The sequence below is a fragment of the Ostrea edulis genome, chromosome 8 (assembly GCF_947568905.1).
Source record: "Ostrea edulis chromosome 8, xbOstEdul1.1, whole genome shotgun sequence".
Taxonomy (NCBI): domain Eukaryota; kingdom Metazoa; phylum Mollusca; class Bivalvia; order Ostreida; family Ostreidae; genus Ostrea; species Ostrea edulis.
The window spans coordinates 14,766,620-14,794,235 of NC_079171.1; the positions used below are offsets into that span (position 1 = coordinate 14,766,620).

The following is a 27,616-nucleotide window of genomic DNA, read 5'->3' on the forward strand; positions in this document are numbered from 1 at the left end:
TATTTTGTAATACCTGATTTTTAAAACTCCATTTATTGCCATTACATAATGAAATTGACATAACGCTGTTAACATTCCTCCATCTCCTCATAACCGATTTTTCTCGTATAATCCTCATAGCAAAAATTCGTAGAAACCACTATTTATAAATGAATCCTGAGTCCAAAACCATGTGTAACTTTGTAAATCAAACTTGCTTATGAATTAACTTTGTACACATCAATGTCGTCGTTTTTGTACTTTAAAAATGCCGCACAATGTTTGTTTTCATCTAAAAATAGGCACTGTGTTTACGTTTTTTATGAATTAAATGCTGGCATTTTCATTTGTTTGGGACCCTTGTGCTGAAAATCCGTTTAAATAACTAACGAGCGAGTAAGCCTTGATATTCATACTTAAACAGCCGAGGCGACACTCTCATCAATACGTCCTATACTGCTGTAAAAATTGAACAACACAAATAGTTAGTGGACTGCTGTGTTTATTTTCATTCTGAGGATAAGTTATAGACATCTGAGGTATGTTTACGAAGTTCATTTATTTGTTTCAGGATTTTTACCATTTATTTTATAACATATTTCGTTTCCAATCGGATTACAGAATTATGTATTACGATCAATGTCGTAGCTTTAACAGTCTGGTATGTCTTAGAGCGATATATATCTGACAGGGATATTGTTTCTTCATCATGATTAGAAGAGACCAAACAGTGTTTATATTGAATAGTATTCCATACCCCCAGGAACACAAAACATCAGAGCTGTTTACTATGTGTCCGTCTGTTCGTCTGTCTGTTTGTCTGTCTGTCTGTTTGTATAGCTGTCTGTCTGTCTAGTTATCTGTCTGTCTGTTTGTCTAGTTGTCTGTCTGTCTGTTTGTCTAGTTGTCTGTCTGTCTGTCTAGTTGTCTGTTTGTCTAGCTGTCTGTCTGTCTGTTTGTCTAGCTGTCTGTCTGTCTGTTTGTCTAGCTGTCTGTCTGTCTGTTTGTCTAGCTGTCTAGTTGTCTGTCTGTCTGTCTATCTAGTTGTCTATCTGTCTGTTTGTCTAGCTGTCTGTCTGTTTGTCTAGTTGTCTGTCTGTCTGTTTGTCTAGCTGTCTGTCTGTCTGTTTGTCTAGCTGTCTAGTTGTCTGTCTGTCTGTTTGTCTAGCTGTCTGTCTGTCTGTTTGTCTAGTTGTCTGTCTGTTTGTCTAGCTGTCTGTTTGTCTGTTTGTCTAGCTGTCTGTCTGTTTGTCTAGCTGTTTGTCTGTTTGTCTAGCTGTCTGTCTGTTTGTCTAGCTATCTGTCTGTTTGTCTAGTTGTCTGTCTGTTTGTCTAGCTGTCTGTCTGTCTGTTTGTCTAGCTGTTTGTCTGTTTGTCTAGCTGTCTGTCTGTTTGTCTAGCTGTCTGTTTGTTTGTCTAGCTGTCTGTCTGTCTGTTTGTCTAGCTGTCTGTCTGTCTGTTCGTTTAGTTATCTGTCTAGTTTTTTGTTCTTTATATATTTTGAACTCGAATCTCTCATGGTACAATTTTCCCGGATGTTAAAAGTGGAGTTGAAATGTCCGTTTCATGTCAATGGATTATATATACATGTATATAATATATAATCAAGAAATGGGGGAAAAATTAAAACCCACCAGGTAAATTCAACTAGTTTTTTCCCTATGAAATTCATACATGTACTAACTTAAAATTATACACACTATACAAGCGTGTCTTGTAATCAGTAATAGGCATGTTGTATCACAAAGCTGAGAGAACTGTACAGATACTGGGGATTCTGGGACACCCTGTACTTAGATATATCCTAAGATGTACAGATTCTGGGACAACCTGTACTTAGATATCTCCTGAGATGTACAGATTCTGGGACACCCTGTAGTTTAGATATCTCTTGCGATGTACAGATAATTTAGATATAGCCTATGGGAATCATCCCGTTGAAAGAGATGCACAGATAGTTTAATTATCTCCATAAGAATTCTCTGTTTGACTAAATATCGGTGTATCCTTAACATGATATTGCGACTCGACAATCCAACAAAGCAATTCTATGTGTATGGTATTGAGTAGATATTAATCAATTTGTCTCTAGAGCAGTTTGCCCGAACCTTTGTACGATTAGCTCTCTCTCTCTCTCTCTCTCTCTCTCTCTCTCTCATAAAACGAGGCACATGTAAACTGACAAGAGAGCATTCCCGACCCTTTAAATTTCACGAATTCTGCTAGCCCCGGTGTACGCAGAATAACGTGATCGGTTATTGATCGCAGCGATAAAAGTTTTACAGCTGAATCTCGGGCATTCTTCTGTGTATTTGTGTTTGAGGATAATTTCTTGACGGTGGGACAATATCAGGTCTGTGTAATTCTCTTTTTTTTTTGTATGTATATTCGCTTATTGGACTGGTTCCTTTTCTTAAAACCAATGCAACTGAGGATTCTAAATTTCAGTCACATAAATGCAAGAATTGTAAGATTAAATTGAATGTGCAATGATTGAATTGAAAGTTTCAAATCAAATTTATGATTAAATTGCTTTTGGTTTTAAATTAAAGATTTATGCCAACGGTGCATATTTTTGAGACGTTACAAATAAGGAATTTTGAAAACAGATCAGCAATGCGATTACATATTAATATCAAATTCATTCTTTTTGTCATTTTAATTTCTCAAACTAATGTAAAAATGATTTATGCATTTTACATGATTGAATCATATTTTTACTCTGTGCATGAGAGAGAGAGAAAAGAGAGAGCAAGGGAAAATATTGAAAGAGAGAGGGAGAAAAATTAGGAGAGAGAGAAAAAGATGAAAATCAGGAGTGTAACGATAGTATATCAACATCAAATGTACAGTGTAATTTTACATGTGTCAGAAACCGTGCTGGTAATCAAGGAAGATTGCGAAGAAGTATGCAGAATATGAAATTTTAAAAGAAATCGATGAAGTTGAATTTTTTGCCTCAAACTAATGAAGTTTTCAGCTGACGGTTTGCATCGATTGTTGTCCTTGGAAACATGTAACCGCGTGATGAAGAGCTACTATTATCAGTCACCAATTATATAATTCGTGAAACAAAGGTTAAAGCTGCTCATTGTAAATAGGTTTGATATTGTATGATCTAGTGTTTGGTGAAGGAGTGGATCTATAAAATTTTCAAAGGCGATCCAAGAATGAACCGTAAAAGAGGGAATTGCAGACCTCATAATGACTGGTTTTGTTAAAAAATGTTCAACCTAAGGAGGATTTTCAACCCCTGTAACCCTCCCCCCTCCAGAATCGTCACTACTTTATTTATTTGATTGTATACATACAATTGAACTTATCTCTTCATTTTATTTCATATCTCAATTCGCAAAAACTAAAAAAAAAAAAAAAAAAATAGAACGCCGAACGAGATTTGATTCATTTATGATGTGACAGTTTCCCGCCACGCGAACAAGAACATGCGTCTTTTTTGCTCTTTTTGAAGAGTGCAAGAAAGGAACAAGAAATGAGTTTTATTTCAATGTTTATTACACATTTTCAAAAAGAACCGGAGCGGTCCCCATTAGATATTCCATAACGTGTCTCTAGATTACCCCTATTGAACCGTGAACCATTATTGCTGATAAAATGTAGATTTTACAGGTAACAAGGCGGCGATAAAAGAAATATTCATGACGCTTTTAAAGTTTCAATTTCCTAAACAAATTGCCATTTTCTCCGTTCAATGAATCGTTTAATCATCTGCCACAAATATATCTCCAAAGCACCCCGCCACTCAGCGTCAATTGTCCGTTACTTCTAATGGAGATGTCGAAAGCGCCCTCTTTTCTTATTAAAACGTGTCTGGTTTCATCTTGTTGTTGCTAGGTAAGGATAAACAAGATATGTAGATTAGCGAGATTTGTACCCATACCTACTGGATATTATTAGTTCGTTATGTCGTATGTTTAGATCTCTGCGTATCAATATTTTAAATCGAATATGATTTTTTTCCCACTTGTATGTCACATGAACGTACAGGACCTAGTAATAAGAAAGGTACAAGATTGTAAAATTTTTCTCTATTTAAGAAAGAATGGTTCCTATTGTTTAAACAAGAGCTTTTTCCTTTTGATGAATGTACAAGGCCTTACTGTTTCGTCTTTGATTGTGTGTAATATATACGCACTTCGTGTATATATCAAATCATCAATTGCCCTGTGTTCACATCGCGATGGTTTCATTAGAAGCATAAATTACGTAATGGAATTCATACGTGGAAACTGGTAACAGGGTTTATTATTTTTTCCTCACGATCAATGCGTACACAACACATCAGCATCACTCTGAGAGCACCATGATTGACTGGACCATTGACAAACGGGATCTGACTACGGATAATATACGTCACAATGGCCAAAAATTATATAAAGCAATAAATGACCTACAATACGAACAATCTTTATTGTCAAATTTTCAGGACATGCGAAAATGTTTACATAAGTAAAAAATGTACCCAAAAAATCTAGCTCTTAATGTAGAAATGCAAATGTAGGTATACACTGCAAATTGCATGGGTGTTATTTATTTATTTATTTATCATTTATATACATCAGAATACGTGTACCGATAAGGTTTGGACATCAGCACTTCTAGCTCTACGAATAATCGTTGAAAATGACAGTTTTTCGTGTTTCAGCCTGGATTTATGTAGAAACAATTAGCATCATGTTAATGGCAGAATTATGCAAATTAGAATAATTTACACGGTATCAGTTAAAGAAATCTATGTCAATGTATGTTAAACAGTTCGTATAGATGTTTTATAGCAAGCTGAAAAGATTCTGTTAGCGTTGAATAAGCTGTGGGCATGTCAGTGACGTGGTGAATAAAATTATATCGATTAATATGGTAGATACAGCGTTGCATTTTAGAGCAATTGATGGTTGGAGGAAATAGATAGATTATATGAATTTATAAAAGCATGGAATAAACTATGGAAGCTCAAACCTCTCATTCCCGTCCTATATTTCCTATACAGAGCATTAATTAGAATCACGGGGGAGGGGGTATTTAGTTCAGCTGTAAACAGAAGGGCGGATCCAGAGGAGGACCAGGGGTCGGGAACCCATGAATTTGTAAACGCCATGTACTTTTGTCTGTGTGTATGTACAGGTAGTTTAAGTGGTAGAAACACTCATTTCAAACTCCCAGTATACGTTGGAGCTCCATGGGGAGAATTGCTGGATCCGCACATATACAACTGTAATTTCATTTTTGAAATTACATGGGAGTATGCGTTTCATGTACTTCGTGAAACCCTTTGATATTGTCAAGTACAGTAGCACACTATGTTGAATGAGTTCTAACGAAGCAATTCATTTTAATAGAATCTTTTCCGTATTACTTTCAGATAAAAGTGGGTTATGCCAGTTGAACGCAGACAGGCTTCCCACGGGGGCCATGGTCGGCATGATCATGGCGGCGGGCATGGATCAACGAAAGTAACCAAACGCCCATCTTCATCCGCGAAAAGGCGAGCAATACCGACTCCAAACGTCGAGGAATCAGAAACCCCCGATTATTCTGTAAACGAATCAAAAGAGGAGTCCCGGGAAACGGAAGAAAATGTTCCAACGGAAGAAGTTCCGAATAGACTCAATAAGGAAGAGGAAAAAGACGAAGGGGAAGAAAACGTCAGTGAAAAAGAAGACAGTGAAGAACCGGAAGTTGTGAATGGTAATTCTGATGTAAAGGAAAATGACAAGAAATGGGCTGAGAGATCAAAAGATGAAGATGGCTACAACATTCGATCGTTTAACGATAACATATTGGAATTCACGGAAATATTTGATTCTGATCGGTATCGAAATGTAGATGAAAATTATCCGGTGGAGGATCTTATGAACGTGGTGGCGCAAATTTCGAACACCATCGAGGAATTCAAGCAACAGACGCAAAACAGTCAACAGCAATTAGAGGGTTTGCGAACGAAAATGAAGCAAGTTAAGGAAAACATCCAGTTTAGTGTATCCCGAAAGGCATTCGAAATACGAACAGGTAAGAAAATTCAAATTCTGCAGGCAAGCCCGGTGGTGGGAGAGGAGCGGGGCGTGTGAAGGTTGGAGTGGATGTAGGAGTGGAAAGTCAAAGGAGGGTGTAGACGGGAATGTCGATATAAAGGGGGGGAAGGAAGGGATGAAAGGGGAAAGAAGTGAACCTCATACCCACCTCAAAGAAATCAATTTTCTTATTTACTTTGGGAATTAGCTGTTGAAAATGATAGCGGAAAACAGACATTGTCAAAACATTACCATAGAAAGATGTGCATTCTCTCATCAATTTTATACTCCTGCACTATTGAACAATGGGTACATGATATATGTACAAAAGTAATTTGCTTGATACTGGAATTACAATGCAATGTGATTATTGATAACTAGTATTTAGCTAAATATAGTACATATATATAGTTAGTATAATAGTTACCCTATTGTTTGAACAAGATAGACAAACGAAATCATATTTATAACAATACCAAATGTTTATTAATTGAAGAGAGCAAAGGTCCATCTGCGATCCACACGTGGAGTTGGCCCTGTGTTTACATTTATCGATATTGGTTTTTACGTTCCAGTCATTTCTCGTGACTTTCGATCGTTATATTGATAGTGTTTTGACATTTCAAAGCTAAAGGTTTTAGGTCAAAAACAGGATCGTTTGAATTTACACTGATTATGTGAGTTGTGCTTGTTACACCCCAAATTATCCCCCTTGCTATAACTATTTGGAAGCATCATTTACATACAAACTGGCCCTGTTTGTTAACTCCTTCTCCTCTCCTTCTCTTCCTTCTGGCGGGCGACGATTTAGGACGAGTATAAAATAGTACATCATAAATCGTCACCCCTAATGATAGTGCAATCTTGTCCCAGATTTGGGATTGGGCGACGATTCGGGGTGTTACTGTGCTCGCTATATATTTGTTTTTACTGGAATACTGTATTGCTAAAACCTGCAGTTTCGCCAACTATACACACAAACAGCAGAACCTAATACATTTTAAAATGGAGATTATAACAATAAATCGTTTTTTTTTTAAAATCACGAATGAGATATACATATATGTACATTGTAGTTTTATATTTCCCCCGCCTCTATGTGATCAATCGGTCGTGTATCGCGCTGAGATACATGAACATGAGTCCAACACCGCTACTTGATCTCATTACCAGCCCAAAAAAATGAAGAAATAGGAATCCGAGATCGCTAAAAGAAAATACGTAGATTTGTCCACTTCTCTGTTTAAAACACCAAGTGTCCGTCACTATTATGGGTTGGAACCCGTCCTCCCTTGAAAAATTACATGAGGATAGGGCCCACTTCTGGGAATAAAAATGTCTGGGTTCGTGCATGTTAAGAGAAAGGTCCATTATACATTCAAGGTTGATCCAGGAACTAGGGTTTAGCCACGACAGTAGCTAAAAGTTTTCCAATAAGATATATAAGAATATGTTTCTCCTAAATATCAACATGATAGCTTACACAATTGATATGCATAGACCTGAGAGTATATTTCAGAAATAAGTTTCATTTTTGAAAATCCATGCGGGTATGAACTGCGAAGCTTCACATCGCCGTCATACTTCCTGTAACGCTAAAAGCATGACGGGTGAAGCTTCACATCGCCGTCATACTTCCTGTAACGCTAAAAGCATGACGGGTGTAGCTTCACATCGCCGTCATACTTCCTGTAACGCTAAAAGCATGACGGGTGAAGCTTCACATCGCCGTCATACTTCCTGTAACGCTAAAAGCATGACGGGTGAAGCTTCACATCGCCGTCATACTTCCTGTAACGCTAAAAGCATGACGGGTGTAGCTTCACATCGCCGTCATACTTCCTGTAACGCTAAAAGCATGACGGGTGAAGCTTCACATCGCCGTCATACTTCCTGTAACGCTAAAAGCATGACGGGTGAAGCTTCACATCGCCGTCATACTTCCTGTAACGCTAAAAGCATGACGGGTGTAGCTTCACATCGCCGCCATACTTCCTGTAACGCTAAAAGCATGACGGGTGTAGCTTCATATCGCCGTCATACTTCCTGTAACGCTAAAAGCATGACAGGTGAAGCTTCACATCGCCGTCATACTTCCTGTAACGCTAAAAGCATGACGGGTGAAGCTTCACATCGCCGTCATACTTCCTGTAACGCTAAAAGCATGACGGGTGTAGCTTCACATCGCCGTCATACTTCCTGTAACGCTAAAAGCATGACGGGTGTAGCTTCACATCGCCTGCATACTTCCTGTAGCGCTAAAAGCATAACGGGTGAAGTTTCATATCGCCTGCATACTTCCTGTAACGCTAAAAGCATGACGGGTGAAGCGTCACATCGCCGTCATACTTCCTGTAACGCTAAAAGCATGACGGGTGAAGCTTCACATCGCCGTCATACTTCCTGTAACGCTAAAAGCATGACGGGTGAAGCGTCACAGTTCATACCCTCGTGAATTTTCAAAACTTTCATTTCTTATATTTACATTTTACGGTCATCTCTATCGGAGCCGTTAAAATACAGAGACGTACTATATTCATCAAGATTCATACTAGTATTGTTCACAACGGCACTACATTCATAATGAAATGGCTATCATCCTACTCTGTAAAGATAAAGATATAAAAGGCAAAAACATTGAAAATGTAAATATTGAAATCTGTCACATCTAAATATGAAATAAATCATTCTACATCGAAAAGGTCAACTATTCAGGTGCGCGGTCTCGTTTGTTAGCTTCTCGTTCCATTAATCAAGTTCATCTTTTTTCGTGCTCCTTTCAAGTGATACCTAAATTAATATCGCAAATCATTTGATTGACAACCCAGGCCATTTACGTACTTTTTCTAAATGAATTGAAGATTTTCAGACAACACTTGTTTTCCAGCAAACATTTCTTTCAAATCTGACATCCTACCATTCTACAAAAAAAAAATATCCACGACTAAAAATTAAGCATCCCCGTATCAAAATTTTACCTTCATCCAAAAGTCTTACTTTGTACAAGTAACGCAGCCGAGAATTACAAAATTAAGAAATATGGTGCAATAAAATAAGAAATCAAAGTTTCTGGAGCGATGGGAATAGATTTATTTGCTTCATTGTCGGCGTCAACATGCCCTACTTAAAACAAGGTTTGTCGAGTTAGGGGTTATTTTTGTTCTGTTGACCTAATCTATTCAATTACCCTGAATATACACACAGCAAATATTGACCGACTTCTCTACACAAACACGGGGTACTTTAAACCCTCAAGGGGTACACGCCGTTAGTACTCTGAAATTGAATGTCTAAATTTCACTACAGACCAGCCTCATTATTAAACAAATAATAGCGAAATCTGTCGTGTAGTCAAATGGTTTAATCGATTTCCATTTGTTTTTTGTTTGTTAGGAAATGAAAATGGTTGTATAGGAAATTCTTCAACTTCTCAATTATTTAGCTTGAATTCAATTTTATTTACCTGTATGAAATTGATTCTCTGTTTTACAAACATCAGTTTTTATATGGCTAAGAGTGGAGTCATACCAATAGATTGGTATTTGATATTACAAATAATTATATAAACTTGCTTTAAAAAACCCTGCACAGGCCTTCGTCATAGGAACATCAGTCACACATTAAATGCAGTTAAGGAAACAATACCCGCAGCGTAGATATTGAAGGGTTTTTTTTAATTCAGCAGAAGTTTGGAAGAGGTATAATACATTTATTTATAATCACATCTAGATAAGAAATGATGGATCCGCCACTGACATTTTGCTGACATACTAGTATCTAAAAATGTTGAAGTTTGTATAACTTTATCCGTTATGTGGATACTGACTTACATACGGTGTACTCACAACACAAACTTGGAGTTTTCTTGAGAGGATGACCTTTTATGGCTAAGAATTCATCAAAAACTCAAATTTGGCATTAACTCTATATTCGAAGTTTTTATCACTCTCTAGTGTCATTTTTTTTTTATACGTATGTAGATAGTCTGACAAAAAATATTTACCTCATAAAGTTCTAACCCTTATAAGATTTGTTTTTAGCATATCCATATTCTTGAGATATCTTAATGTGTTTGTAATGTATCCTTGAAGCAGATATTGAGCTTTCCCTAGAAACGTTTCTGAAGACTCTTTAAGAACTCTTCAATTCTCTCCCGATAACAGTAACCGGGTCATGAATTGCCGAGCGCTGTAAAGCTGGACGGTAAAACGAGGTCGAGAAATCGTCCCCTTCAGATCACAGATCGTGGATTATTCCCCTATCTCTTGTCAAACATGATAGGAGATCGCGTTTTCTACTTGTTCTCGTGTTTACAACAGATTCTGAAAAACGATCGCGTCACACCACTCTGTATTAGTTTTAATCCCAGTCAGGTTTCCATACAGATTCACCTGCCAGCTTGTCCTTCCATCAAGATTGAGCTCTTCATGACATATCTTTTATTTTTCTAAAAAAGCATTTTCATATTGATATATATATATTCTTTCTGTCATTTACGGAAATAGCTATTTCCATTCGTATGTAAGATATGACTGTTTACATTATGAAAAAGCGAAAAATACATTTTCGTCCTCAGAAGCGATCTTCGTTTCTGTCTTTGATGTTTTCAGACACATTAGATGATTTTTTTTTTCTTTCATTCGGGGAATCAGTTTCTGAAGACATTATAGAGGTGTCACTGAGTAGAAAATATCGGATGCCGGTGCATTACCAATTCAAATTTTAGAAATGACTATGATTATAATCTTGTTTCATATTGAACTCTCTCGCTCGCTCTTGTTACACATGGCTATCAATGAAACATGTAGCTTAACATTGGAAAACAATTCTCTCACCCACGTTCTGCGAGTCTCGGTTTAATCCATTACTAACTTTTATGTTAAGATGGCTTAAACATTATTATCTTTCAAAATATGCTGATCTCGAAGCTTATTTGAATTAGCTGTGATGTCTTCAAATGCACAATAACCTTCTCGGGCTACATAAAGGTGACTGAATGATACTAAATTATCACTGATAAAATACTGTCCATACTGATAAATACTGTCCATTAATACTCAAGAATTTTTTGTGGATATTTCATTGGTCTTCGGTCATCTTTCTGTGACCAATCAGCCATCTTTCAATAAAATTCAGTAATCTTTCTGTGAACATTCGGCCATCTTTCCATAAAATCAGTAATCTTTCTGTGACCATTCAGCCATCTTTCAATAAAATTCAGTAATCTTTCTATGATCATTTAGCCATCTTTCAATAAAATTCAGCAATCTTTCTGTGACCATTCGGCCATCTTTTCATAAAATCAGTAATCTTTCTGTGACCATTCGGCCATTTTCAATAAAATTCAGTAATCTTTCTGTGACCATGCGGCCATCTTTCCATAAAATCAGTAATCTTTCTGTGATCATTCGGCCATCTTTCCATAAAATCAGTAATCTTTCTGTGACCATTCGGCCATCTTTCAATAAAATTCAGTAATCTTTCTGTGACCTTTTAGCCTTCTTTCAATAACATTCAATAATCTTTCTGTGACCATTCGGACATCTTTCCATAAAATCAGTAATCTTTCTGTAACCATTCAGCCATCTTTCAATAAAATTCAATCATCTTAATTTCAGTGACCATTCAGACATCCTTCCGTGGTCATTAGGTCACTATTCGGTTAGCTTTCTTCAATCCTTCAGTGGTTATATCAAAGTTGTTGTCGCTTTCATTGACCATTCATTGTTGACTTCAGTGACTTGTGACTTTCATTGTTAATTACCTCCCCCAATGGTGTTTAGTTCGATCATTTGTTCAACCGTGTTTACTCACCTGAATATATAATAAACATTGTGGACTATATTTTGGGGATGGGTTTTTTGTTGGGGGTGTTAATGCCTGGTTTCTTCTCAGATCCTAGAATGCGTGGTAATGTAGAGCCCCGGCGAGACTGGAGAATATGATCGATTTGTGCAAACATTGACTTTACTTAACATTGATATGACGTCCATCGACACATGAAATTTATACATATTTGTTTTCTTCTCCACAATCAACACAAACATGAGCACACAGGACCCTCTAAGTGAAGAAGAATCAGGTGTAAATATTGCTAATCCGAGTCACGTGAACTGGGGGACACGAAAAAGGCGGATCTCGCTGTTTGGTTTGGAATATGGTGGACTGAAGTGTGGCTTAAATGAAGGGACGTAAATGGTATACAGACATGTAACAGGCGAGAAACGTGAGGAAGAACTGATTGCGGGTTTAACTGCATCTCTCAAATCTAAATCTCATGTAAGCGTTGCTAGACTATTTCTCTGAGGATTCCGCGGGACTTTGTTCCCAGCTCCGGTATATATTAAGTGATGCATCTAAGACCCAGTAGAATTCCTAAAACAGCTAAATCAAATCCAGTGTCTGTATTGTGTTACCCCCGCCGCCTGATGTCCGAGAATTGATGTTCACGTAGAGCTACTTGTGGTGGAGGTGTGGGTCAATTAACCATCATCAGACTGAGATTCCAAAGACAGCAAAGCTACCCCGAATCCAAGTCGTGATTTTTTGTGTACATTCGACATCGGCCGGCGTCCATTGGTTTTTTAAATCTTAATTTCAAACCTTACTTTTGTAATATTTATCTCAACTTACAAAATCTTAAAAACCATCTTTGAAATTGCAGAAGTAATCTTTCTACATTGTTATATTTACATTGCCACTGTTTCTGTCTTTTGATATATTTAGACATTTTCTCATGAATACGCTGCAGGTGTAAACAATGCGCGTATGAATCTTGATAAATATAGTACGTCTATTTTAATGGTTGGGAATTCCCTCAGAAATAAAAGTAGATTATGAATACATGTATAAGATATTATTTCTATTTTTGAAAATACAGAAAGGTACATACATGTATGAAATGCAAAGCTTTACACTGACATTTTTTTTTCCTGGAAGAGTTAACTCACGTGAAGTATCGCAATTCATACCTTCATGTTTCTTCATATCTCAAACGGCCAAAAAGTCTGCGATCTGGCTTGAACTTCCAGAGCGCTTCTGGATCTAGAGGGATATAGGTTTACAACACACACGCTCTTCAATCGCTTGATTCAAAGATTTCAATGTAAGAATTAATGGAAAGTTCTATAATTTCGGAGTCTGCAATGCCCCTTCAAGAACCGAGAAGATCATTATATTGGGTCGACCCTACCCCCCCCCCTCCCTTGATAGAATTCATGATATGTCCTGTAAATAGGTGTTACATGTATCTCATCACGTCCGTATTAGTGAACCAACAAAGACCAACCAACCAACAACCAATCAAAAGAGAGCATCAATTTGTGCAGAATATATATAACCTTCTCTGGTTAATATATCATCGCAATTAAATTTGTGAAATCGTAATTTTATTGAACCACCTTCCAGCTTTTTGATCCTCAAATTGTATGCTTACTTTATATGGTGATTGATGTTTACATTAAGGAAATACGAGATTCATTCACACCCATCTCCTAACATAAGAAGGCATATATTATCAATTATATTTTATTTCATTTCTTTCGTTCTTTCAAGTTGAATGAAAAGCAACAATTTCTGCTTCAAAAGAAAACAAATCTTTAATGTGCAACACGCAACATTAAACGTGAAAATATGGCGATTTATCTGTGAAGGGTTACGTGTTTGAAATGTTAAAACACTCCGCGCGTAACATTTGTAGTGATTTTAACTTCTGTCATTATAGTTAAGACCCTCACTCATTTTGAGCTTTTAAAAGGGGACTGTAAATTCAAATTTTCGAGTGTTTTCTCCAAGATATTAAATCACAATGCACTGCCCCAGTTTTGCCGCCATTAGCAACTAGTTCTATATCGGTCAGTTTAGCATCACAAATATTTGTTTGACTTTGAACCCGATCGCTTTATTGGAATTCTGATTGACATTGGTGTATGGTAACGGACTAGATCTTAGATGGTTTATGAGAATTGATAAAGTTAGCTAAACTTGTAAGTATACTAAACATTTTTATTTTATTTACTTTGTTCTTACAAAAACTTGAAAATATATTTTATCTCCTTTTATGTCATTGTACCTGTCTACATATATAGCTATTTGAAATCATCGAGATTTAAAAAATAAAATAATTTCATCTTTTAAAAGTGTATGTTTATGAGACAAACTCATATAATGACGTTTATATAGTAAACTCATTTGATTTCAGAGTTAATTCTTATACATTTTCTATGCTAAAAATCGTTAATGAAACCTTTACCTCCCCATTACACCAGATAAAACGAGTCGGCGAAACACTGCGTGTAATTAGATTTTAGAACAGATGACCAACCACACGAACGAAATCGGCATCAATTTACAAAGAAACCACTAACTAATTAAACAATTTACAAAGAAACCACTAACTAATTAAACAATTTACAAAGAAACCACTAACTAATTAAACAATTTACAAAGAAACCACTAACTAATTAAACAATTTACAAAGAAACCACTAACTAATTAAACAATTTACAAAGAAACCACTAACTAATTAAACAATTTACAAAGAAACCACTAACTAATTAAACAATTTGAAACTTCTTCAGTGGATTCACGAATTTTTTCACTGGAATCATGTTTCTGAAGATAAATGACATCTTCTCTTCATCGTCTGCTTAACAAACAATTCGCCATTATTATCATTCTCTGCGAGTTTTATTTAATGCTTTCCTAAATCTTGGTTAAGTCTATGTTCAGTCATTGTAAAATTTCTTGGTCACAGTTCAGTTATTCGCTTCAAAAGAAAGAGTCCAAAAATGCTTTCAGTGCGAGCTACATAAATGATACATCTATTGAGCATTGCGATTTTTTCTTCTAAGTCATTTGATTATATCTTTTACAATTTAACCCTTTCATTTCCGTTTGGCAGATGATGATTTACAAAGCATCGAAGAGAGAGAATTAACAGAAAAGCTAGCGAAACTCAATGCAGAAATTGCTAAAGCAAACTCGGATCTCTCGGAAGCATTGCGCTTATCAGCTGAAACCGAGAGCACAGCGGTCAGGGCTCAGTTAGCGGCAGAAAGGGCGAAGGAAGAGGCAAAACGAATAGAGGAAGAGATAGAGTTACGCGCGAAACAAGACAAGAAGAGAAAACACGAGGAAGCTAAGAAGATGGAGGAGCTCCGAAGGCAACAAGAGGAAGAAGCCCGTAAACAGGAAGAAGAAAAAAGGGCGAAAGAAGCCGAATGGAAAAGGCGGGAAGCTGCTGGAGTAGAGAAGGCTTCCGTGTGGGAAAGCTGGCCTGCGCATGAGTATGGATCTTCATCTTTATTATAAAGGGGGGAGGGGGGTAAAGATGAACCTCTGTGGGGAAATTAGTTAAATATGAATTTATGTAAAAAGAAATTGGTACTGTGCGGGGAATTTCACATTATGGCATTTTTTCTTTTTTGTTACTCTAGTTTTAGAAAACAAAATTACGTAACTTCTTGATTTGCAAAGTAATACTACATGTACTTCATACGCGAGAACTTGAAAGTCAAAAGAAGAGACAAAAAGTGGAATTAAGTTATAGTCACGTCAATTCTGCAGCATTCTAGAATACTGGAATTCTTTTAAATAAAGTGTTGTTGCATAGACCAATCGTTATACTTCATGAAACTAGTGCTCGTTAAGTTCAGGCAGCATTCTTTTATCAAATCTATTTTGTCTGTGATAGAGACAGTTTTACACGATCGATCGCCTTATAGCAATGTTGTACAAGTTTTTACGTTTCCGCGCACTTTAGGCCATAGAACTAGAACAATGGTGTATGTCCGGTTCTACATGTAATGCGCATGTCCTAATACCATGCATTTGTACCTGCCGTGCTTCTTTACATACATAAAATATATCTCATACCAAAATGAAAGCAAAAATTCCGGAAGAGGAAATAACAGTTATGTTAAATGTATTGTTGACAGAATGCAGCTTCCAGGAGGAGGAGGTCTAGCTTGTATCATCCGAGGGAAGCCCAATAGTTTTGATGAATCTTCTGTCACGTGTAAGGATATTGACCAATTAGACATCGAACTTACATACGGGCCTCAGGAGGAACTTGTTGGCACAATCATTCAGCTGGCCCCCACATCCGAACAGACAAAATTACAGGTCAATATGATTAATGCTTAATATTGATAAATATCCATCTTCCATCTTTTCTTTTAGATTTAGAGATTACACTTAAGGGGTTGTAAAGAAATTTGATTTAAATAATGCGTGTAATTTATAAAACACGTAAAGGAAATAATGTGACGAGGATAATTCATGCTAAAATTCCTTTTCATTGACTATACAAATATTTTATTGCGTTGCACACTATGCAAGCTAATAAATGTCAATGTATTACCAAAGAATAAATATTTTCTATCAATATTTATCAGCAAGGGACTTGTTAAAATATTAAATGACGTGTGTCATAAAACATTATTTCATAGGTAATCCCTTCCACAAATATAGCTTCAAGCAACCAATGTTTATAGAAAAAAAGCGAAATATATTACAACAGATTAGCACGGAACACGGTTTTCCGTTTCCATATACCAGCCACTTGAGAAATCTTTATGACACCACTTGTGGTCTTTTGTTTTTGCCCCTTAGCATTTCAAATGATAAAATTTAGATTATCTCGTTGCCAGTGAGACTCTTAAAATGGAATATTATAAATCTCAGGTCTTTTTATCAAGACAATAAATCTATCAGCTTCGCACAGCTTCATTTGCGATCAATTGTTGTCCCAGAGACATGAAATATAACATTCAATTTTACATACGCTGTTATAAGTTATGCATTTGTTATTATATCAGATCTTATATAAATTTCAGAATTCCATATATGTGGCCATTCCTTTCACTTTATCCCGTGCAAGCGTCCATTCTCGAGAGGCCTTTGTGAAAGCGGATAAAAACGGAGAATGGAGAGAAATTCCGAGTACGGAAGTGACGTATGAAAACCACAAAGTACGATATTTCATTACGCCAACTTTTCATATATCAGAAATGTTAAATATTGTCCATAGTACACTTTACAATTTCATTTTGGAAAATAATCCATTTCAGTCTTGAATATACGATAATACAATGTTGTTAACTGTGTCGACTTGCATATTTTATGCATGCCATGCTTCTGCATCGGAATATGACCAACACATTTTAGTGTGAGTACGTGAAAGATACTATACATGTCAATAATTTCCCCCGGTTTTTAAATCAAAGTAAAGAACATATTGAATTAAGAATCTAGTAAACATTTAAAGAGGATACTGAACTGCAAATATTATTATTACTGAAGTTGATTTTACAATTATTTAAATGGACTGCTGGATATTGATTGGGAATACAACTTCACGTTACGCTCGTTACCCATTTAAAAGTTATCCAACCGGCAAATAACACATCAGAACCTCTGAAAGTTGTTCTTCATTAAAAACTATTTTTACCCAACTTTATGGATGTTAAAATTGCAATAGGTAGATTTGTAAGATTTCAAATGTATTTTGTATGATAGACTAGATTAATGGAGAGAAGCTATTGATTTCCTTTCTAATGGAATGGCCAGGTTCAACACACAACCATGGCATTGTCTTTTTCTAACAAATTCGTCTATCATACAAAGTTTTGATGTGTTTTAAATATCAAAGTTGTTAAGGATTTTTAAACTGGAAATTGAATTATTCTTTCTGAATGTAAATTTTAAATTGATTTGACATGGACTGTACAATGCCATTTGCATGATAGGTTTGATAAAACTACATTTTTCAAAACATTTACCACAAAATAATACACTTCTAAGCACATAAATCAGTGATGAATTTAGGGCGGGGAGGCGTTTTGTGACCAAAGCATTATTTTTGTTATTTCTATAAAGCATAGCTATAATAACCCATCAAAGTAACATATTTAAAAGGCCTTAAAACCCCGGAGCTCCTCACCCCAGCATAGTGCCCTTCCTTAACAAATCTTTGATCCGCCACTATAAAGGTAATATTCAAATGCTTTATTGACGATTACCAAACATGAGGCGTACATCATAAATTAAATCATATACTTATAGGTTATAGACTTTGTATGGGAAAATATGACGACCGAGTTTTTTGGCGCGTAGCCGGACCGAGCTTGCGAGGTCCGTTCGCGACAAAAAACGGGGTCGTCATATTTCCCATACAAAGTCTATAACCTTTTTATTATATACTTTCAATTTCATTTAGAAACTAACAATGATTTTATTTTAAACAATAACTTTATCAGTTTAACTGAGTAAAAGATGAAAAACACGAAAAATTTGAAAATTAACGGCGTAGAAATTTGATTGTGACGTAATGTTTGCGGGCCGGAATGTTTGCGGGCATATATCGTGTGATATATGCCCGCAAATTTTTAAAGAAAATAGAAGAGATGAAATTGAAAGTATATAATAGTAGTATTTATAACACGATACACATTTTCAGATCAACCACAATGGTCCCGGGTTCTCAATTCAGTCTACCTTAGATTAAAACACTCATTCAAATATTGACAAAAATGCTTTGTGAATATATAATTTTCAGGATTCATGAGACTTTTTATGGAATTTGCTTTCAAATCACCCAAATGTTCAGAGTATTTATTCCTTAAGTGATCGTATTTTGTACAAAATAATAGGAAATGTGTTTCAGGTAATATAATGTTTTTCACTGGGAACTGCTAAATGACATTATGTTAATAACAGAGGTTCCGCAGTCGTGCTTATTTTGGTGGTTATTTTATTTTGGTGTTTTTCATGCTCCTCTTCACACACTCGTATATTAGTGCACGTTCTGTACATCAAACTCCAATATCCGCTAACCCATGATTCATTCCGTCGATGTAAACAGATTCATAGTACAGGTACCCACTCAAGTAAAATATAACATAATTAGAAATAATTAATATTCTGTCTGTAATTAAGAATTGTATCAATCAAATCACGATTTTATTTCAGGATCTGAAATTCGTGCAAGTTGAGATTAAGGAATTTATGACGTTGGCAGTGATGACACGATTGAAAAGAGATTACGTCACGTTTTCAAAGCGTTCTTCCAAGCTGACTTCAACATGTGATCACCGTATCACCGTCACTGTTGCCAGGGAAACATTCTACAGAAAAGAGCATATCTTATTACAGGTAACAATGCGCCTCGGCATCCTAACATAAGTAAATTGTTTGTTTTATTTCTGTGTATACATGTACACCCCTAACTGAGTAGACTATGACAAGACTACACACGTCATAATACGCATGACCCGGCAATGTGTAGACTATGACAAGACTACACACGTCATAATACGCATGACCCGGCAATGTGTAAGTAAATAGAGAAAAAGATTCAGAAGTACTGACTATAATATTAGCCTCGTTTTAAAATATCGCTCTGTCATTGGGTAAAACGTGTCACTCTACTGACGGCTCTATATTTCCATAGACAGTCAGTAACAAAGACATAGACAGTCAGTAACAAAGATGTAGATGGCAATATGGTGGATATTGCTGAAACAGATATTGTGTTATGATCCTCGACAAAATGACAAAAGTTATTAAGTTTGTCTACGGAAATATATCGGGTTGATTAAGCCCATAGACGGTCGCGAAACGAACGGTCGGTAACAAAGTTTAACTTAATAGCTAAAGATTTTCCCTATTTGCTTGGCACAACAGTTCAATTCTATAGATATCCTCTATTTTATTCCAATGTGCATAATCCAAAAGAAGCGATCTATGTGAACGATTATTTTCATCAAACTTTGCAGTTTTCCTCTTTAATCTTAGAAGACTATTCATCACTCTTTCGTGCTAAGACAATCCCGTGGGGATCCCGCGGGTTAGAATAGATCCTCGGTACCCCTTTGCTTGTCTTAAAAGGCGACTAAGTGGGGCTGTCTTTCGGATGAGACGCAAAAATCAAGGTCATGTGTCACAGCAGGTGTGGCACGATAAAGATCCTTCCCTGCTGCCGAGTATAGGCCTAAGTTCACCGACAATGGTGACGTCTCCATATGAGTGAAATATTCTCAAGAGGGACGTTAAACAATATACAATCAATCAATCGTGCTAACATAAGGCAATTTGTATTTTTAATGCATAAAGATTAACCTATGTATTAAACATTTTGATATAATATATTCTGTGTACGTATGTCTTACATGTACAATGTATATATTTAGGTGTATAGAAGAAGGTAAATGTTATGTACACTCGCTGTTCTAGATCCATCCCTAGTAATTAATATGTACACCCGCTGTTCCAGGTCCATCCCTAGTAATTGATATGTACACTCGCTGTTCCGTATTTTTATATCGTCCTACCCCTAGTAATTGATATGTATATTCGCTGTTCCAGGTACAGCCCGTGGACTCCGCCACGGTTCATGACGTCCAGACGAGGAACGCCAGCTGTAAACACCTACTGGCCTCCAGTCCTATCATGCAAATGCAGTGGGAGGCCACGGAGTTCCACAAACCGATCGTTGTAAGTACTCGTGATGCATCCCACTAATGATACTCAATATAAGGGCGAATCCAGAAAATGTTTAAAGCAGGGGGTGCAGCTTATATGTATTTTTCTGTCCCCCCTAACGGGTTCCTAAAGTTATACTGATTCCAAAATGGTACAAGTTAAAAACGGGGGAAAAAAACCTACATCCCAATAAATCCGCATATGAATTGACCTCGAACTCGAGTATCTTAGCGGAAGTTCAATGATCAGATGTATGTGTATCTGCAAAGAAAGACAAATCACAAATGATAAAGAATAATGATATATACATTCCGTGTTATCCCTAGATCACTCTACCATGTCCACCAAACCCAGCAAAGGCCCGGAAAATTGCACAAATGCGGAAAATAAAGGAAGAAAAAATGAAAAACCCACAGAGAAATATCCCGGTTCCTCTTGACATTCGAGAAAAAGAGGAAAACCAAGGAAAACAGAGCAAGCCGAAACCAAAAAAGAAAACTCTTCAGGAACAATTGGCGGAAATCAACGCTCCACCGGAAGAGGAAAAACCTAAACCGACGAAGTGGTACATGGGAGACTACGCTCATAATGACGGTAAGTTTACAGGCGCGGATCTAAAATCTACCGGGCGATTGAATAATTCATATTCATTCTAAGTTAAACGATGTAATAATTTCATTCTCTAATTCTTTGATATGATTTGAACAGATGATGAAAATGACCATCTATACCTTGTTGCGAGGACCGGAACCGGAAAGTGGTTTGTCGTACCGGAAGTTGAAATAGCGCAAGTGAAGTTGGATCTGCTGCAGTTCAGTCTTGATAAACCTTTAGATCAGTACGTACATTGCCATAACCATGCTTTGTATGAGTAGGATACGACAATGAGAGAATTCTCGTTTTCCTCTTTATAGTATGCCCCTCTGAACCAGTTACCCGGATATACTCTCATTAAAAACATGCAAGTTCCACGGTATATTTGATACAGTAAATCAAAATTCTCCAGCGTAATGTCATCATGGTGTAAATATATCTCCAGATTACACACTTTCACTATGATTCGGTAAGCTGCAGCCCTTGTTCAAGACCACTTATTTTATCAACATGTAAACGCAAATATTCGTATGTAAGCAATTAAATTGCATCTTCCAGGACTATAGTAATCGGTGAACAAACACTATCCCAACCCTTACCCCACTTATCGAAAATTGTCAAAAGCTCACATGATATGTTCGTAAATATTCATTCACGAGTATGGTTTGCTATTCATCCCCTAGTCCCAAATCTTGCATCCTTTCAGTTTGTCATCTATTACAAAGTCCATACCTTATTTTACAGGTTCATGGTTCTGCGCGTCCGGACCAATACTGACGACGACCTGATCCCCGTGATGTCGTCTGCCATATTCGAGCTGCTCCAAAAGCGGTTTGTGCAAGTTGTTGTCAAACAAAGGTACGTCAAGTTATTTTTTATTCATTTTACAGATTGTTGTAGAGTCAGTTATTGCAGAGAACAGAAATAGAAATGTACTTTGTTGTGCTGGTTTCAAATATGAAAGTGTAATAAAAGAATATGAATTTACAAAGGAATGAAAGAATATGAAATATGCCTAAAGATGATTAATTTTCTGCGCAGATTAGATAAAATATTAATCTCTAATTTGTTCCACTCCAAGTACATGTATGTTGCGAAGTTGTTAATTTAAAAGAACAACGTCCTCATACAATCACGTGGTGGATAGATCATTGTAAGAAAGGATTCCTTAATTGATTTAGTTAGTTTTAGTAAAGAGTATTCAACAAAGTTGTTTTTGTTATCAGTTTTAGGAGAGCTTACTTTCAAATTATTGCTGACAAGATGTGATAAAACTGTTTGTTGTTTAGAGTTGATGTGACCTTCTGTTGGCATTTAATTTAGAGTTGATGTGACCTTCTGTTGGCAGTTAATTTAGAGCTATTTTTTTAAAGAAAAGGACATAAATTGATTCTGCTTGATTTACCGTTTATTCCCATAGGTCAGATAATCCTTTTGACACACGGCTGGAGATTGCCCCAGTCAACAAAGTCCAAAAAATCGTCAAACAAATGAACGAAGATGGATTTGAGGACGGACCGGATCCAAGTCAGATAGTAGGCGTTTGCGAAGGAGATACGATCGAAATCCACTTCCGGGGCAATATTCAAAACAATTCCAACGTGAAAACCCCGAAATTTATATACAATTCTAATGTTATGTCGTCATCTTCGTTCTTTCTTTCGGAAGTTGACCAGTATTTACAGAGAAATTTCAATGTTTATCGAGGAGTAATAGAGGTGTACAGAGCCTATGTCATCGTCCCTGACAGAAAGGCAATAGCACGGAAAGAGTCGGTGTTAGACGAGAATTCATTCTGTGTTCGAAAGGAGAAAAAAAAGAATTTGTTATGTGAAATCCCAATGAACATTCCCAAGGTATATTTTTTATGGGTATACGGAAAAGTTGCCAAAACATTGATGTAGAAATTCAGACGTTTTTATATGCAAAACAATCATTCATTTCGACATCACTATAATGTACCCAAGAATTGCATTATATTTGATGGACACTTTTCTCTCAATATGGTGATATTTCTCGTAAAAAATTATCATTGAACCAAATGCATCTAAATCTGCAAACATTACTTTCACCTTTCAATTTTTGCGACCATGGTGACGTGTTGTTTTTTTACTTCCAGTATCATGTGGAGCCTTCACCAATACCCCACCAGGCACCTGTCGTCATTCGGAACGACTCGGACCCCGTTAATGACGACCTGATGCGACAGCTAGCGGCAGAAATGGGAGAAGAGTGGAGGAAAATTGCAATTACTTTAAACATCAGCAAGGCACGGATCCAAGCTATTATCAGAAACGCACAGATCACAGATTCAACGGACGAGGACGCCCGGTATCAGATGTTGATCACTTGGTTGAAAAAGATGCCCAAGTCTATTGATAAGGTAAGAGATAGATCCGCCTCTCCTGTTCACTAACGGCCGCCAGGAGGCGCTTGTTTTTATGATGAGAGTCGTATGAAAGATTTAAGAGGATATATGTTTGTTTGGGAACAAATGTTATTACATGTATACATTTGATTTAAAAATATAATACAAATATATCTTTCATAAGTATTTTTAATAGCGATTCTCAACAGAAATGCATTTTGCGTAGTTTTGACGATGAAAAAGAAGGTTTAATTAAAGTATTGTTTCATCCCATCCTGATGCTCGTCCTGGATTACAATGTAAGTTGCTCGGCAACATCTAAAACAAGGACAGATTCAAATGAATCCGTGCATACTTTCTGTTTTCACAGCTTTTCATGAAATTATGTATGCTTACTTTTTCCTATGCAAACGTTTCACAACAAAGTGTTTAATATAATTTTGTGGAAACCCAGAATATTACAAGATAACGCTTCCGCAAACATGTAGGAATTACCGCAAGGGTCTTAGAAATATTCACGTGAACAGCAGGGTCATGTTGACTTGCAAGCATCCACAGGTGATGCATCTTCAAGGTGTTCAAATGATAGCCCCTGGAGTAGTGTGGGGTCACAAGTGAGGAATAAAGTTTTATACTTGAATAGATGAGGAGAAATCGTTTTCTTTAGAACAGACGTGCCATGCTTAGTGGTATTTTAAAAATATGCAAGCATCCCCAGGTAGTGCATATTCAAATTTGTTCAAATCATGGAACCGGAGTGTAGGGTGTCAATAGGGGATCAAAGTTTTACATGGTAACATAACAGATAAAATTGTCTTCTCGAGACCAGTAGGGTCATATTTATATTTTAGTCATATTAATATGTAACCATTATTAGCAGTATATATTCCAATTTATTCTGATCGTGGTCCTTGAGGGTAAGATGACACAAAAAAGGGGGATAAAATTTTAACATGGGAGTACATGTATACGAGGAAATTAATCTGCATCATGATACTTGTGCTCTTGCAAAATTAACACTTTATATGGACAGTAAGTCAAATGAAACAATTTATTTGCGGTCGTTCTTTGACGCTTGCTTCAATATGTTTCTTGTTAATCTTGTCAGAAACCTGGTTGCAAGAACAGTTAAAATCGGTTCTAAGTTTTAAAATGTTCGTTTTATTTCTCTAAAAGTCAGTGATTTCCAGGTTGGAATATATTCTTTGATTTCTCAGAAAGTCATATACGACGACCAAAGCAATTTTCATATTCATGTACAATGTATATGCAACACTAATATTTGATAATTAGCATAGTATTTTACTTCATCATGGCCCATGCATATATGTGGCCCATATTAATTGTGATTTTTGACCATTGTAGATAAAGTAAGGATCGAGAAATGCACAGATCTTTAGATTTTTTCCAGTCTGAATTGGGTTATTGTTGGAGTTAGTTCTTCTCTAATATGACTTGCAAAGGAACTAATATTTGTAATACAAAATTATACGAATTTATATCCTCCTTAAAATGCCTATTACAAGAAGGAAAAATAAATCCGTCTCCTCTCTTGTAAATCTTTTTTCACACTCAACAAATTATTTCAGAGTCAGTATTGCGATTGTAGAAATGCTAATATAGTTCTAAATATTGAATACTAATACTAAACAAGGTTAGACACATTTAATCGTTACTGTGTTATCTTAACCCCGACAGAAATTAATTTATCTAAACGTTTACAAAAGTATGTAATATTTCAAGCATTTTAAGATTCAGTTAATATGAAATTCGGAAGCGTTTAGATTTAAGTCATTTACAATTAATGAACTTTTCTTTATATTTCTAAAGGTGACGGTTTTGACAAATGCTTTCATGAAGAACGGTCGGCCAGATTTGGCAGAGCGAGTTCGGATGAAGGACGAAGCCTTTAAGCGGAAGCAGATACAGTCTCACTGAAAGTCAAATCAAAACGGAAACCTTAAAACGTCAGCGATATTTTACTCTGTGGAACCCTTATCTGCATTATTTGCAGACAATATGAATACTGTGATATATACATGATTGGCAAAGTCCTTTTATTTTGGATCTTTATTTTCAGGAAGAAAGTTCATATCGCTTTTATTTAGTAGTATTTATTTAGTTTATTGTAAAAATGTTGATAATAAGTCGATAAATTTCGATTGAAAGAATTTACAAAATATGTTAGTTTTTAAGTTGCAAGTAGTCCATACTTGAACACTTTTGGATTTAGTTTGTCTAATTCGAAAATACCTCACGCTTCAAGCAATTATTAGGTAATCACTTTTGCAAACGATGAACAAAATCTTAATTTCTTCGTTAAATGTATGAGTCAAATATCACTGTTTTCTTCATTTAACATATAATATACCTCTACAAATTAGTTTTCAATAGACATTTAATCAGCACTTGCCAACAGCAGAATTTCGATTACTACCGGAACATTTTTTTTCTTCTGAATTTACACACTACATTTACATGAAAACTAAGTTTTGATAGTCCTTGATACTTCCGGTATAGACGATGCATGTACAAGTATTTGCAGTACGAGTTCTCAAACGTAATATAATACACTGGAAGGGCTGTCAATTCAATACCAGAAACAAGTGCAGACAAGGGAGCAGGAGTGACGGCCATCGCCCCAGTAATTTTTAGAAGGGGGGGGGGGTGATAAATCAATGAACTTTGTGACGGAGATATGTGTTCGTTGGAGTAGCGAATCTGTGATCAGTAGAGCGGCGAGGTTTTAACGCCATAAACAATCGTTCATTTTTTAACACTTTTGAAGGGCTATAGAACTGGGAATCTAACCAAGTGAAACATATCGATATTTTGCTATATTTGTACAATTGTATTTGCATGATTTATAATTTAAAACACATAGAGTAAACTGCATTGTCTGCTTTATTCACCATTGTGCCATCAGGCTAATTACAAAAAGGAATACCAATAATGCAAGGATAGGCGAGCTTAGTTGACTTCACTGCATCGGAAACCTCACATTCTCACGACCCCTCACCGTAGTATAATCCCTAATCAAATCAATAGGTCTGTAGTTTTTCGCTTTTTCTTCAGAAATATCCATGTTTCAATACAGAGAATAATTATTTCTGCAATGTGTAGACTAGATGTGTTCAAGACACCCCCCGGAGGGGAGGGGGGGGGGGGTCGTCGGCTGGAAGTATACAAGTAGTTCCGTATCCTGCGAACTGAGTTGTCTGCAACAACCTCACCTGGTACATTTAGCATGTAAAAAGTTGTCATGTTTTGATAATTTTTTTTCGTTTTGAATGATCTTTCAAGAAACTTGAAATTCACAGGGTTAGCAAAATATAAAGGAATGTACAAAATTCGGGTAAAAATGGTGGTCCGGTAGTAACTCGAAACTCTCCTCTTAGATTTTTATATGAATCGCACCTCATCATACCAATAATTGACAGTTCATGTGATTTTTATATGAATTATCTTTTTGGTTCGCGGAACGTATACTTGAAATAGCAATTCCTTATGTAGACAAAAATAAGTATGTTTTACTAAGGTACATTCTTATTTATTTATTTTACTCCACGAGCGGAAAACCTTTGGTGCAATATAAAACGGTGAGCCATTGTTCCTCTCAAAAAGGTCTTCCTGATACATTCCGGAGAAAGAATTTCCGCGTAGAAAATACAGTAATACACTGTATAACATACTTCAAATCTAAAAGTATATCGTATATTAGTTTCGTAGCGTTGACATTCCTAGATTTTTATACATACATTATGATTTATGTTGTGCGTGATTAATCCGCACTGTGATATCTAAAGATGAATTCTTACATTGGTCGGCGGACATCAATTTACATACTTAGTTCGTCTGCTGAAGTCATTTTATTTTACGTTGCAGATATCAAGTTTTATATTGTTGATATCAGGTTTGCACTACTGATATCAAGTTGACATTGCTGATATTCTGTGTACATATTTACACTGCAGATATAAATTTATACACAGTTGGTGATTTACTGCTACATGTTTACACTGCAGATATCAATTGTTACACGTGATATCCCTTTTGTACACTGATGATGTCATCGCATGTTACTAGAGACAGCGCTGATTATACATTCTGTATCCGTCCATTTTATAGCAGCACTCTCACTGAAATAAATCTGTAGATAATTTAA

At 36.2% G+C, this 27,616-nt stretch overlaps 1 protein-coding gene across 2 annotated transcripts; it reads left to right on the forward strand.

Annotated features, from left to right (window-relative positions):
- Positions 1-331: 331 nt before the first annotated feature.
- LOC125662645 (death domain-containing protein 1-like) lies at positions 332-27,616 on the forward strand. Of its 2 annotated transcripts, none has more exons than XM_048894931.2 (13): positions 332-518; positions 5,357-6,003; positions 14,908-15,292; positions 15,944-16,130; positions 16,844-16,978; positions 18,978-19,160; positions 20,373-20,501; positions 20,816-21,083; positions 21,198-21,327; positions 21,828-21,941; positions 22,504-22,939; positions 23,203-23,466; positions 25,282-27,616. In XM_048894931.2, the coding sequence occupies exons 2-13, from the start codon at positions 5,370-5,372 to the stop codon at positions 25,387-25,389; spliced, it is 2,973 nt and encodes a 990-aa protein (XP_048750888.2). In that variant the 5' UTR covers positions 332-518; positions 5,357-5,369; the 3' UTR covers positions 25,390-27,616. The 2 variants fall into 2 exon arrangements, with proteins under 2 accessions (XP_048750888.2, XP_048750890.2); XM_048894933.2 differs by lacking the exon at positions 332-518 and adding an exon at positions 2,213-2,332.